Source organism: Carassius carassius, chromosome 26, assembly GCF_963082965.1.
Source record: "Carassius carassius chromosome 26, fCarCar2.1, whole genome shotgun sequence".
NCBI classification, from domain to species: Eukaryota; Metazoa; Chordata; class Actinopteri; order Cypriniformes; family Cyprinidae; genus Carassius; species Carassius carassius.
The window spans coordinates 30,928,471-30,942,904 of NC_081780.1; the positions used below are offsets into that span (position 1 = coordinate 30,928,471).

At 39.3% G+C, this 14,434-nt stretch overlaps 2 protein-coding genes across 3 annotated transcripts in view; both read right to left on the reverse strand.

Moving 5' to 3' along the window:
• Positions 1-4,922, reverse strand: part of ttll1 (tubulin tyrosine ligase-like family, member 1) — a 6,304-nt gene extending 1,382 nt beyond the window's left edge. The window contains exons 1-8 of one of the 2 annotated variants that reach the window (XM_059511683.1): positions 4,818-4,922; positions 4,069-4,204; positions 2,444-2,652; positions 2,187-2,367; positions 1,976-2,113; positions 1,464-1,572; positions 137-280; positions 1-56 (exon numbers count right to left, since the gene is read on the reverse strand). The exon at positions 1-56 is cut by the window's left edge and continues 31 nt beyond it. In XM_059511683.1, coding sequence (XP_059367666.1) covers positions 1-56; positions 137-280; positions 1,464-1,572; positions 1,976-2,113; positions 2,187-2,367; positions 2,444-2,652; positions 4,069-4,181 — 950 coding nt within the window. In that variant the 5' untranslated portion in view covers positions 4,182-4,204; positions 4,818-4,922. The remainder of the gene's footprint in view (positions 57-136; positions 281-1,463; positions 1,573-1,975; positions 2,114-2,186; positions 2,368-2,443; positions 2,653-4,068; positions 4,205-4,817) is intronic. The other variant, XM_059511685.1, reaches the window with a different exon arrangement.
• A 1,482-nt stretch (positions 4,923-6,404) lies between these two features.
• LOC132106012 (uncharacterized) overlaps positions 6,405-14,434 on the reverse strand; it is a 31,029-nt gene continuing 22,999 nt past the window's right edge. The window contains exons 17-20 of the mRNA XM_059511595.1: positions 12,366-12,458; positions 12,017-12,285; positions 11,610-11,903; positions 6,405-6,950 (exon numbers count right to left, since the gene is read on the reverse strand). Coding sequence (XP_059367578.1) covers positions 6,432-6,950; positions 11,610-11,903; positions 12,017-12,285; positions 12,366-12,458 — 1,175 coding nt within the window. The 3' untranslated portion in view covers positions 6,405-6,431. The remainder of the gene's footprint in view (positions 6,951-11,609; positions 11,904-12,016; positions 12,286-12,365; positions 12,459-14,434) is intronic.

The window sequence follows — 14,434 nt, forward strand, 5'->3', positions numbered from 1 at the left end:
ATGATGATGTCGTAACCGTAACACTCGAAGCAGTGCTTGTCGTTATTCATGACGGGCTGCAGTGAACAAGATCAGTGCATTCAGTACTTTATCATGATGATCCTGCTCTTACTTTTCTTTGAGATGTTTGACGTACAGCCACAGCTTTGAGGGACTGGACGATGATCCAGTGGATCTGATCAAACAGATGATTGGTGACGTCCCGTCCTCTGGTGCTCTCCAGATACAGGCGCAGGTTACTGACCGTCCACTTCCCACCGTGGACATGATTATAGTCATCCTGCACTCAAACACACACACACACCAATGTCTGAATGTCATTCATCAAATACAAAACCTCAGAGAAATGTTCAGATCCGGCAGCATTTGATGAACCACAATCACACAAATACACTTTATGGACAAAAGTATTGGGACCCACCTCTGAATTTTGTGTCGACTAAAAAGTTTGCTGGAGCAGGCATAACATGGAGTTGGTTTTCAGGGTTTGGGTTTAACCCCTTACTTCCAGTGAAGGAAAATCTTAAAAGCTTTAGCATACCAGGACATAATGGACAATGCTATGCTTCCAACTTTGTGTGATCAGTTTGGGGAAGGCCCTTTTTTCTCTTACAGCATGACTGTGCCCCAGTGCACAAAGTAAAGTCCATCATGACTCGACTGGATGAGTTTGGTGTGGAGGAACACGGAGCCCTGACCTCTACCCCATCCAAACCCTCTGGGATGAACTGGAATGGAGATTGTGAGCCAGTTCTTCTCGTCCATCATCAGTGTCTGACCTCACAAATACTCTTCTGGTTGAATGCACAAAAGTTCAACAGAAACACTCCCAGAGGAGCAGAAGCTGTCATGGCTTCAAAAGGCAACCAACTCCATAAGAATATCAATGTGTTTAGAATGCAAAGGCATTAAACGTTTTACATTAACATTTATTGATTCAGCAGAAGCTTTTATCCAAAGGGACACACAGGTCTTGCACAAGGAGGACCCTTGGTTGAACACAACACGTTCAAGTGATTTTGTGAGTAGAAAGAGAGAGCGGTCTCTAGTTTTAGACAAGTGAGATGTCCAGTGTAGGTTTTCTGAAGTGTTGGTGTACCCCGTCATGCTTGGATGTGATGGGAAATGCCTGTGAGAAGAGATGTGTTGATGATGTGTGTGAGTGATGGCAGACGTGCAGGAGAAATAGCTTGTAGGAGATGTAGACTTCATCTTCTGTGAGATGGAGTAACTAAGAATATGTAAAACCTGCGGACCACTCTCTAAACTCAGGAGAAAAGATCTGTCAGTGGACACAGTAGGAGCACGTAAGTCCTGCTCCGTCTCCTCTCACTAGCTCTTGAACAGCAGCAGTCAGATCTCAGCTGCACTCATAGCGGAGCATCTGGTCTCGTGCTGGTGTAATGATCAGGTGTCCCAATGCTTCTGTCCATATAGTGCAGGTTTGATGCACACTAACTTACGCCGTGCTTCTGGATGGCCACGTTGGTGAGGTGCACAAACATGTTGTCCAGCTCACTGGTGCTCGGGGTGTATTTGACCGTGCAGAAACGGCAAAATCCCAGTTTGTACCTGACAACACAAACATCAAGAGAAGCGGTGGTGAATCAGTTATTCCAAAGAGCTGTGAATTATCATTACTCAGTCCCACCAGGATTTCACTCTTGATTTTTTCCACTTCCTTTTTTAATGACACAGACAGCAGCAGGTTTATTATACTGCTGTCACTTTAAGACCTAACACACAAATCAAATATACTGATACACATGAGATTCCTTTACAAGCTAGCTGAAATAACTTTTGTTTGTGTTCAGTGATTGCAGAATTACAAAAATATTCATGGCTTGTTATTATTATTCAAGAAAAAAATTATATTCTATTAAATTATAAAAATGTAAGAAATCAGTCTGTCAGTCTGAAAATACTGAAATCATCTCAGAATGGGCCGTGTGCGGCCGGTGATGGAGATACTCACATGTAGCACTTCAGCGGCCTGTAGCTGGTGACCAGCACGTAGAGCCGCAGGTCGAACTTCTTCCCTCCGATCAGCAGCGGGTTATCGATGTACAGGGAGATGACGTAGGCCTCCTTCCCGCTGTTGGCCGCCACAAACCTGTGAAAGCACAGCGTCTCAGACAGAGAGCACATCTGATCACAGCGGATCTAAGCTCAGGAGGTCAGCTCACGTGGAGGTGCGGCTGTCCCGAGACCACTTCTTGATCTGAGACAGCTTGTTGATCAGGAAGATGCCCTTGCCCTGCGCCTTCCCACACGGCTTCATGATCCACGTGCTGGACGGACTCTTACGAAACTCCTCCACGAACAGGTTATAGTCGGCCGGCAGCATGAACGTCACCGGCACGAAATCTGCCCGGAGTCAGAGCGTCAGTCACAGCACACTCAGAGTCTACAGCACACAGACAGAAGCAGCGGCCAGCTTTACCCAGGTACAGGTGCTTCCCGTTCTCGTCCTTCTCCGCCAGAGGACTGGCCTCCTTCTCCAGCTCCTTCCTGTAGCGCTTGATGTTCTTGATCATCAGGTCCTTCCTGGTCAGCTCGTAGTGGTTGGGGAAGTGATTGACCATCTGGTCGTCGGACAGACGGTAGCCGGTGTCCACGCTGAACACGCTACGGATGGTCTGGATGCTCATCCTGTCAGACGACGGGACACACGACTGTCAACACCTCCCTCAAACCAGTCACTGAGGTTAAACAACTACTGCAAACTACAGCTACACGCAACAAGAACAACAGACGAAATACAAGAGCATCAAACCAACTACAAAAAGACATTTGAAGTAATTGATTTTGACTGATCAATATGCCAAAGTGCTGCAGAAATACGGCCTTAGTTGCAGTTTGGCATCTTGCCATCAGATTTTTACAAACGGTTTAAGATATCAAAAATAACTTTTCTCTAGCCAAAGATCTGTGAAATTTGTTGGAGATTGGACCGGTGGTCTAGGACAAGTTCAAGAAGAGTTTTTGACCTAAATCAAAATCGCAGACTGCTGAAAGACATACTCCACTGGATTCTGAATGACCCAAAGAATAGAAAGAGGAGAGATTTCATGGTTACTGCACAAGATTCACAAAAGCTGTGAGATATGTGTACACTTCACTACACCTCGTGACCAGCAGGGGGCGTCTGCTCGAAACCGCACCAGGTGATTTAGGGACTTGTGCTGAAAGTTTCAAATTTGCCAACAGGTGAAAATTGAGTACGGTTCGATTCGTCAAATTTGTTGATGCACTATATGCGTAGATGCTTTGATCTTTTGAATGTTATTCTCACGTTTACCTTATATACTTTATTTCTCCAACATCTAAGGGACATATCAAGCTGAAAAAGTAGGTTTATCTGGAGAAACTTCATGACATCATAGAGCGCAGTGAGGAATCAGAATCAAACATTTCATTTCTAACCCTTACAGCTCAGAGGTTATTATCATAAACATGAGTGGAAATGTGAGCTGTTGGTGGCGCTAGAGGGTTTGAGGTAGAGACACCAAACTGGCTCTGATTAATGTTGAGACTGTCCTCTGTCTGTGTGCCAAATTTCATAACTTTCCCACAAACTCTTCTATGGACTGCTATAGACTCCAAGAGCGGACGAAGAAGAAGAGCCTTCAGTGTCTGGCCCCTAAATACTAGTATAAAAAACTATAATAATATCTCTATGATACTAAAATAACACTGGTTTGTATTCATTTTCATTTCACTTGAATTATTTCAGTGCTGCAACTTGTGAAATGCTGCCTAAATGTGTGTTTCCTGGTTTACTTTTAGTTAAAGGGACAGGTCACACAAATATGATGATTCTGCCGAGCACGAAAGACATCATTCTGGAGAATATGTTCATCAAACAGCTGACATACTATTATTATCTCCACACTAGAGGTCACTTCATCTGTTGGGTTAACACATTGATCAGAACGTAGTCTTCTGTGTTCAGAAGACACTCAATCAGTTATATCATCGGTGTGAATGGATTCAGGTGATATCGCTTCACTCAGAGTTATATCATCCCTGTGTGTGTCTGCAGTGTCAGATGAAGTGAAGTCTTGCCAGTAGAAGTTCCAGTCGTCGCTGTCCGTCACCTGGATCCATCCTCTCTTCTCAAAGTTATTGATCAGCACTGACTTCTCGATGTCCGTCACCCACTTCACCTTCCCCGCCATCACACACACACACACACACACACCTGAGAGACACACAACACACTCAGACACATCACACACTGTGTCTGGATATCCGTGAGACTGATTACAAGTTACACTACTTTCAAGTAGTGTAACATTTTTGATTATTAATGTAACTGAATACATTTGATTATTTTCTCTCTAATGTTTTGAGCAGTTATCCTAACAGTAGAGCTCAACACTGATTACTGTCACAATCCTTCATCTCTTGAATCAAGATTACAGTCATCACTGCAGAATCAGACTTTAGCTCCTCTTTCTACTTTGACATCTTTATCATAACGTGATTAATCGAGTTTAATAGCTACGAGATCAGGTCTTTGACAGTTAACAGCTGATCTTCAGAAATAAAACAGTTACTGAAACACTGCTGTCTCGTGATATTTCACAGCAGTTTATGAAAGGACTCGATTAAACCTGTGTGTGTGAGAGAATATTCAGATGTGACTGATTACAGTCAGCTTTATCTTGTAGTTAAACGCCGTGTAATGCTACAGTAGAGATCGACTCATGTGTGTTCAGAGGTGACACAAACACTGATTCACACTGAACACACACGGACTATACAGCTCACAATCACCGTCTTCAGAAGTCAAACTGAACATCTGTACTCACGATCACAGCTTCATTTATTCTCAAGATCTGACCGCATCACAACAACAGCAGCGGCCGCCGCCCATAGCAACGCGCTTCACTTCCGCTGCGTCACTTCCGGAGGCGGCGCTGACCGTGAACACGTGACACCGCCTGCTGGTGACACTGAGGACACTGACACGGAGAGATATCATCTATTCATATTCATGCCTCGAGCGAGTGTGTGAGGCGGTGGTAACGAGGGTCAGCGAACTGATACTGATATTTCTGCTCACGTGGTTCCTTTATGTCTAAGTTAACACAGCCATCTTTGTATGTTTGAATTAATAAATGATTTGATTTGTGCTCGGTGTCATTACGGTATGTTAATTTAAAACACAGAAGCTTCTTCCTAAGGGCTGGATCCTGACTGAAGCTCATCTCAGGATGCCCATCCATTGGAAGAAACGGCAGGCAGTCAAACAAACGAATTAACTTTACTACGGTTAAAGTTTAAAGAATTAGAAAGTCAATACTGTATGTTTATCGTGTTAAATTTCTAATAATTTAAAACAGGTATTTTGAGAGTTTCTGCATTATATAATTGGCTTTTGTTTCAGATAAATAAATAAAAAACTAACTGTGTGTGAAAAATACCACAGATTTATAACGAGTGGACGAGTCCCTGCATTATTACAGCAAAGTGCGTCATTACAGTACTAAGTCGCTGCAATGGAGCAGCTCTAATGTGATTAAATTACAGATGATGAACCATAGAGCAAAAACATGAACAAAGAAAGGAACAAGAACTTGTAATATAGAATAACCAAAGGATATACAGTCAAACCAAAAGGATCGCAAAATAAAGTACTGTGAAAAATTATACCCAAAACATATTCAAACAGAGTCAAAATAATCACAATTTAAAGATCCAAAGACTTAAACTACTTCAATCTGTGTGCAGTGAATTTATTTAATACACGAGTTTCACAATTTGAGTTAAATTACCGAAATTAACTTTTCTCGACATTCTCATTTATTGAGATGCACCTGAGATGCACCTGTTCATATGTAACTGTATTCTTAAGCAATAGTAAAGTTATACCCATGTGTTTTTTATGTTCAGCAAAAACATTAATGCTCAACCCATAAAGCAATTTTAAGTGTTAATATAATCGTCATACATGTTAAAAGAAAAACAGATTAATCTATGAATCACAAGAAACTGCCTCTTTACATAAAGCCAGCCATTTTTATTGTGTAAAGTATGACATAGTATAGTATAATATGGTATGATGTGTACAGACTTTTGATTTAAAATGGTCAGTTTAAGTTATAATACTATCACCATTTGTCTGTTCAAATAAAAAAAATTAAAAAATCAATTAAATCAAAGTCAATTCAATTGTCACCAATGGAGCTAAAATCAACTTAGGCTTATGATGCTTTTGGGAAATGCAGCCCAGGTCAAATCAGATCCGAAACTGATTATCTAATTTATATATGTTAAAAAATCAAGTATTAATATACTTTTATTAATCAACACAGAAATCAACTGCAAAAGCCAAACCAACCACAGAGTCAGTGTTGATCAATTTAAAAAATGCTTGTGGGGGGTGATAGAATATAAGTGTGAATGCATGTAGTATAAAAAGGTTAGAAGCATAACACATGGAAAAGCAGAAAGGCTCCTACACTAAGCCAAAAACTGATAGGTGGATCAAAAGGGCATCCATCACTGTCGGGTGTGGCATTAGTGGAGGGAGTGGAAGTCATCGTTACTGTTGTCGTAGCTGTAGTTGTAGCTGTAGCTGTAGTCATGCTGTTTGTTGTAGAAGTGGTAGACATGAAGGTGTTGGATGTGGTGGTAACAGCAGATGTTATTGACTTTAAGCATGTGCCAACATTGCCAGCTCCATCTACAGCAACCAGTTCCATTACTTCAGAACAACAAGAGGCACTGTAGGATGCTAGAGTGACGTTTACACCTTCTCCTCCGATTGTGGTTGTAGTGTTGAGGGTTCCAAGGCCCTGACGCAGAATCAGGGACATGATACCTGTCCCATTTCCATCGGTGAGGTTGGCTGAGAGCTCCCAGGATGACAGGCTACAGTTGCCAGAGCAGTTAGCATTTACGCTAACAATCTCACAGACTGGAGAAGTGAAGTCTGTAATCTTGTGGGGGAGGGGGGGAGGGTGATTTCAGATATTAAAATATGACATAAAAAATATACAGTATGTCAAAGATAACCAGGTCATATATTTTTATACTGTCATTTAAATAATGGATTATATATATATATATATATATATATATATATATATATTCATGTCCCTGTTACACTTAATGTTGTCACATTTTTCTGGTTCAACGTTACTTAAATATACACTTCGTTTCAAAAAAAGGTTTCATTAGTTAACATATGTTAATTACTTTAGTTAACATGAATTAAAAATGAAAAATAATTATACAGCATTTATTAATCTTAATTAATATTATTTTCAGCATTTACTATAAACAGAACGAGCATCGGTTCACTGATGGGGATCGTGTCCAGTGTATCCATCACTGGGTTCTGTTGTCTTTTGTTGGATCGCGCCAGTTGTGTTCGGTGTAGACCTGGCGTGTGTTTTTTAATGGGTTTTGTCAGTGCTTAATTTGTAAATTGCGAGGTCCCAGAACAAAGCGGGGTAACGGATCTGGCATGTGATTACAGGAGGGAGAGGTAACGGAGCATTCGCGCAATCACATTGGTGGACCAGTTTAAGTGATTAAGAGCATGTATCAGTTGCATTTAGTCTGTAAGGTAGGGCTGGGTATTGTTCAAAATCTATCGATCCGGTTCCAATTTCGATACTTCAGTTTCGATACCGGTTCCTAACGATACTTTTTTCGATACCAATTTTATGAAACCCATTTTAACCAGATTACAGTACACATTACCTCAAAAAAATTGGTTTTATTTTTTCTGTTTGACTCATGCTCCTTAGCCAATGCACAAAGAAAGATGAAAGGAACAAAAAATGTTTTATAAAGAGCTCATGCTCACCAAAGCTGAATTTATTTTAATAAAAAATACAGTAAAGCTTGTAATATTGTGAAATAGTATTACAATTTAAAATCTTCTTATATTTTAAAATGCATTTTATTCCTGTGATGTCAAAGTGGTACCGGTCTTTGCAGCAATTATTTTACCGCAAATACTGCATTGTGCGTTGTTGGCATCGAGCATGGAGAAATGTACCCACACTTTTGATCAACTTTTCCATATCTTTAAGTATTATGTGTGTGTGCTCGCGTCTCATATGAGTATGCACGTGGAGAGTTTGTGCGTGCGCGCGTGTCTCATATGAGTATGTGCGCGGACAGTTCCGCGCGTCTCGTGTGTGTAGAATTTGCATGTATGTGCGTGAGTGACTTTATGTGTGTTGTTTTGCATTTCATATGTATTTGTCTGAGCACTGACGTTGACGAGTTAACCCGTAAGGTATCGAAATCTGGGACCGAACAACATGTCATTTTTCGATACTCAATAGTATCGAGGCAATTCGGTTGGTACCTAAAAAGTATCAAACTCAGTACCCAGCCCTACTGTAACGTCATGAATAACATGGAAATGCCATGCAATTTAAAAAAAAAACAATTTCCAGGACTAAAAACTTTTTGAAAAAGTTGCGCAATTTTATTTTTTAAAAATCTCTGTGTAATAGAGTTATATTTAGATGGCAAAAAACCTACTTCTCCAGTCTTCAAGCACACACAAACAATAGCCTTTACAGACATAGTGTTTGAGTAAAGAAAATGCTGTACTATTCAAACAGTTATTTGTTTACCCTTGCTTTGCGGATAAGCTGAGATATCTGTCTCCTCCAGCTGTGCGCGTCAATCTGAGTGAAGGCGGGGGAAGTGACGAGGTTTCGCGAGAACTTGAAGATCCAATTGCATTATAAAGTTTTACTGACAAGCTCTTTTAAATACTTATCATTGGTTAAATATTTGTAAAACACTCTAATTTAAAAAATAATAACAAATTATAAAAAAGATATTAATTTTGGATAATTTTCACGGCACATATCTGGCTATTCTCTGTCTGCCGTACTGAAACGCCGCCCCTGGAGGAGGTGGATCCGCCAAAATGAGGTGCCGCATCCGGCTTGTTCCGGCACAAATTAAGCCCTGGGTTATGTTTCAGCCCTGTTTGTTCTTAAATGTTTTTATTAAATAATCGAGAGATGCCTTTACAATGATTTTTCCTCTGAAAAGACAAAAACGAATGGCCAACCCTTCTCTGCAGATATTGTTGCTTCTGGTTTGTGCATTGTAATTAGGCTACAAAAATAAATAAATAAATTAATAAATGAATGTCTCCAAAAACTCCAAAATGTTTTTTTGTCACGCCTGTAACGCATGTGTATTTCTCAAATCTAAAATAGCCTATAAAACATGTTCATAGACGTATACTTTACTAACGTCTGGACTCTGTTTGGGATTTAGAAAAACATAAAGAGATGGTTCAATATATTGGTTATGAATAGACTACATTCTGTGAGAATTTATATTTCATAGTATAAAAAATATTGTTTAGACGAAACAAAATAAAATTAACGCAACAGTTTGCATAATTTTTTTTTTTGAGTTAAGACAACTTCCTCTGAAATTAAGTTATAATCTAATAAACTATATTGCGCTATACAGTAGTCAACATTTGAAGTAGATCAAAACCTTTCTTCAAAGTTGTCCTATAACCAATATGACGAGTCCTATCTAAACCTGCTCAGCAAGTTTGAAACCCTCATAAGACCATATGAAAGAGCAAGAGATTCACTACTTTATCTCGACCCCCACAAGCCATACATAATGACCCCCAAAAAACCCAACCCCCTCCATTTTAACTGAATTGGCTCTGTTTTTTGGCTGTGAGGAACGATGTGTTTTCATGTTACTGGGCTGAAACATGCCTGCACTTACAGCAGCCCTACTCTTTGTATTCATTATCTTCTCGCAACCCATATTATTATATTCACAAGACCATAATGAATATAACAAATTATCAATTGATCATTAATCATTATTTTACGAAATTCAATGTTATTTGTGATTGTAAGTGTTTGAGGAAGGCTTTAGGACCAAGCAGAATCCTCTGCAGCTGCGCCTGCGGTTTGACTTTACTGAATCAGATTGAGGCCAATACAACTTATTGATCATGAGACCAACATTTAGCAAGGCAGGAAAACATTCATTCTAACTGAAGGAAGACGTATTTCATTGAACTAATACTGTTAAACAGAGCGAGAGAGAGAGAGAGACTCAGAGAGAGAGAGAGAGAGAGAGAGAAACCTATTCTAGGGCTATTCTTAAACTTGGAGCTCATTATATTGAAGTACAAATCCAATCACCAGAAGCAACCTACACTCTCTAAGTGTTCTTTCATTGAAAACTATGCATTTTATTTATTCACATTGTATGGTTGAAATAATATTTTAGTTCACAACTTTTAAGTTCCATTGTTTAAAAAAATGCTTTATTAGCTAACGTTACATAGACCTTCTGTTGTTATGCTCTAAAATCCAATGCCATTTGTAATTTCACAGTATTTTCACCTCCTAAATCACTAACCTTTAAAGTCACAATTCTATAATGGTCAAATTTACTCAGGCTGATCACATTTTTTAATGACATTATTTTATTATTATTTTTTTTATATATATATAATTGTAGTCTACATAAATAGGTGAACCAAAACAAATATTTGGATCATCCCAAATATTTCCCTTATTTTCTTAAAGAATCAACACTTATTTTCTACAAGAATAAAAAAAGGGTAAAATGTCACAGTGCATGTTAAATAGCCTAAATGAATTTGTATTAACAATATAATTAGAACTAACAATATAATTAGATTTTTTTAAATGAACAATTCCTGTATAAAATGGGACAGCAACCTTTATATTAAACATTTTTAAATCGTCCACAGCTGAGCATCGCAGGAAACTGATCTGCGCCAGAGAGCGTGAGAAGTGAAAAAAACAAACAACCCTGGATAGCCTAGATTAGGCACAGACTCTGTTCCTAAGTATATTATAATTATAATTTCTGTTAAACCAGAGTAACAAATTTTAACCGATTAATCAACTAATTTTGTTTGCTGCGGGTTTTTTTTACACGCTAAAAAATAAATTACGTTTGTGAGAGGAAAAAGTCATGTATAAGTTGCATTTTATTACATTTAGAAATAATAAAACAAATGAAATGAAATGAAAACATTTAACTTTTTATCTGAGTATATATATATATATATATATATATATATATATATACATATACATATATCATATACAATCAGAATCCTTCCTACTATAACGAGCTCAAGGATTTTAAGCAGCAGACACACGTGCGCTCAGAATAAACAGACGATATCGTTCGCTGGTGTGGACGCTAATATCGTTATCTTTATAGTTATCTTTATAGTTATCGTTCTTGGTGTGAACGTGGCTTAAGACTATCCTACGTTTTGAAATTAACTCACTGTAAAATTAATTATGTTTTTTAAAAACGTAACAATGTTATATCATAATGTTATTGTTGTTTTACTTCCTCCTTTTATCTAATTTTACTATTACATTCATTTCGCTATCCGTCCCTTTGTGCCACCTGGTGGTAGTTTCGCGAATGATTTTAACACGCGACTGATTTGCAGTTAACGCCGCGGCGGCGGTGTTACCCATTTAGGTTGTCAACCTACTGTTTGTATATCTATCTCTATATATATATATTTGTGAGCACTTGTTTTAAACAACATGATTCATAAAAAGATAGTTTAGATAGATAGTTACCGGAGAAACAACTGTAAGCTTAAGAACAGCATAGTTGAAATCACTTTTTCCTGATGTTTCTGCCTCAATGGTGAGAGTCACTTGAGTGCCTGAAGGAGTGTTTGGGGGTGCAGTGATATTTACTGCGCTATTTCCACTATTCCCACTTCCAACGTACAAGCTGCTGGGAAATACCGTGGCAAACCCACGGTCATTCCTGGCATTAATATTTAAGAGTACATCAGAGCTGTTGTTCACCACTGTGAAAGGGATGCTCAGGGTCTTCCCAGGCTCCCACACCTCATCTGTCCAAGCCTAAGTGTATAAACAGAGGAAGAATAGTATGAGTATGGAAAAATGCATGCCATTAATAGTTGTAAGGTGGTAAATGTGTATTTGTTGACTCGTGTTAAAAAGCCTGATCTTACAGTAATAACCAGACTTGAAGCTCTTTGTTGAGTGATGGACTGCCTCTGAAAGCGACCATTTGATGCACGTGAAGAACTCCTCTCCCCTATCACACGGACAACAAATTCTCCTGCTGGGACACTGTTCATTGTGACTAAGAATTTCCCATCTGCAAGTTTTTCTAGAGTTCCATTAATAGTCTGGGAATCTGATGATTTCACAAGAGCCACCTCTGTTGGGGTAACAGTGTCCCCACCCATGATGGTGAGCAACAGTGTAACATTACGGTCTGTAGAAGGGAAAGAACAAAACACAGAGTGTGAAATACAAGAAGCTTAAAAGTTGCTTATTGGTCTTATGTTCACTCACTTTCTGGGAGTCTGCCACTCAATACACTGTAGCCTGAATGAGCACCTTCACTTAGCTCCACGAAGTTGAAGAGGAAGTCAATGTCACTTTGGCCTGATAATACAGTAAGTAAATGGCTCTTAGAGATGGCTTATACAAAAATCATATGTCTTTTTATACACCATCCTGTCATTCTAAACCTCAAATTCCAACCTATAGGCTCACTGTATTTTTATAGCCGGAGATCTTCCTTCTGCGTTAAAAAAAAAAATCCTGTCCACATGAAAACGCAAAAACATGCTATCAAGCACTGTCAAGAGCATGCCACACCAGCAGGCGGCGATATAACCCAAATTGTAAAGTCACCTTGGCCAATCAGAAGCAGTCAGCAGCACACAATCTGACGTCAAACACAGCGGATAACGGCGCACACTCTGACGTCGCAAGGCAAAAACCCCGGTTATACTGTCCATACAACAACACTGCAACCGGCGTTTCTGAAAATGCTCACCCTGGCCGTAGTTTTCAAAAATGTTCGGTTTCGGTGCCCTGAAACTGCGTTTTCATGTGGACGAAAGGCCGAACCGTGTAAATAAAGTCACGGTTATAAAAATACCCGTGTCCGTGTGGACAGGGCCTAAGACCACTGGCATACATTTGTGTGAATCTCCAAAAATGTACATACACATGTAGTTTCCAGCTGAAATGAGCAGTAGTGGCAGTAAATCACCAACAACTTGCCAGCAACAATGCAGTTTCACACAAATTATGATTAAAGGGATAGTTCACTTTCGAATTACATTTTGGTATATTTTAGCTTACCTCAAGTTCATATTTAGACTTAAAGGAAATCGCAATGAAAGACGATTTCGATATGTCAACAGACAACGTTGAATTTTTTTCATAACCATATTTATTTGAACCAGAATACACAGATCAAGTACTCAGGAGCGATCCGCTGCAGCAGCTTGTCTTCAAGCCTCAGAGACAGAGATCTCTTCAATATTGGTGGTGTTTTAGTAGCAAGTGTTGTAAGATGCCAACAGAAGTGGAGAGCATATGTTGTCACGAATGGAACAACTACAAGATGACGACGAGGACATTGACAGTATCGCATCACACACCTGCCTGACTGAAGATCCTGAGTTTTCTCCGCTGTTGAGACCCAGCGTTTTGCACGTTGTGTTTTGTTTGCCACGTATAAACTGGAGGCGACGTCCAATGCCAGAGGGACCCAATGGCACGCTGTCAATAGAGTGAGTAATGTGTTGTATTTTTATTATTATCGCAACGATTAAAGGGTGCATTATAAACCAATTAATTAATTACAATTACTGCATTATATTTCAGACAGTGCAGATTGGTGGGGTATCGTGTGGTAAACAGTAAACAATGAGTGATGTACACGCGTGAGAGATCAGTTCCGGTGCTTTCCGCGCTTGCACAGACTAAGCCAGAGCGCGCGCACACGTCACACAACAGGAAGCACGCGCGCCCTCAGATCAGTTGGACGTGGTTGTGTACAAGAGGTAAAAACGATATAAATACTGTTCGTTTTCTCACACAATCCGCTCGTTTCGTGTCATAGCTCATCAATGTGTACTTACGATGGGGAATTGTTTAATTTGGACTCTCTGTGCATGCTCTTTGAGGTGGTGACCATAGACCTGCATTATGTGAATCAAAGACAAGAACGGTTTGACCTAAAAATATAAAAATGGAAACTACTGTGGAAACAAAGATACCTACATCTTGGATACCCTTGAGGTAAGCTAAAACATATCAAAATGTTATTTCAAAGTGAACTATCCCTTTAATGGGCAGACTATCAATTAGGGATGCACGATCATGATTTTTCATGTCCGATTCCGATACCGATTTTTTTACAAGCAAACTGGCCGATTCCGATTTCCTTTTTTGTTTTCTTTAAGCAACAAACAAGAAAGAAGGAAAGTATACATAAACAAGATGTTTATTTGGTATTTAATAGACCAAACTGGCTTTTGGCTATTGAAAACAATAACCGTTACCATCTGAAATTAACGGCAGTAACTGCACAGTAAGTAGCCTACATTCAATACAAACACAGA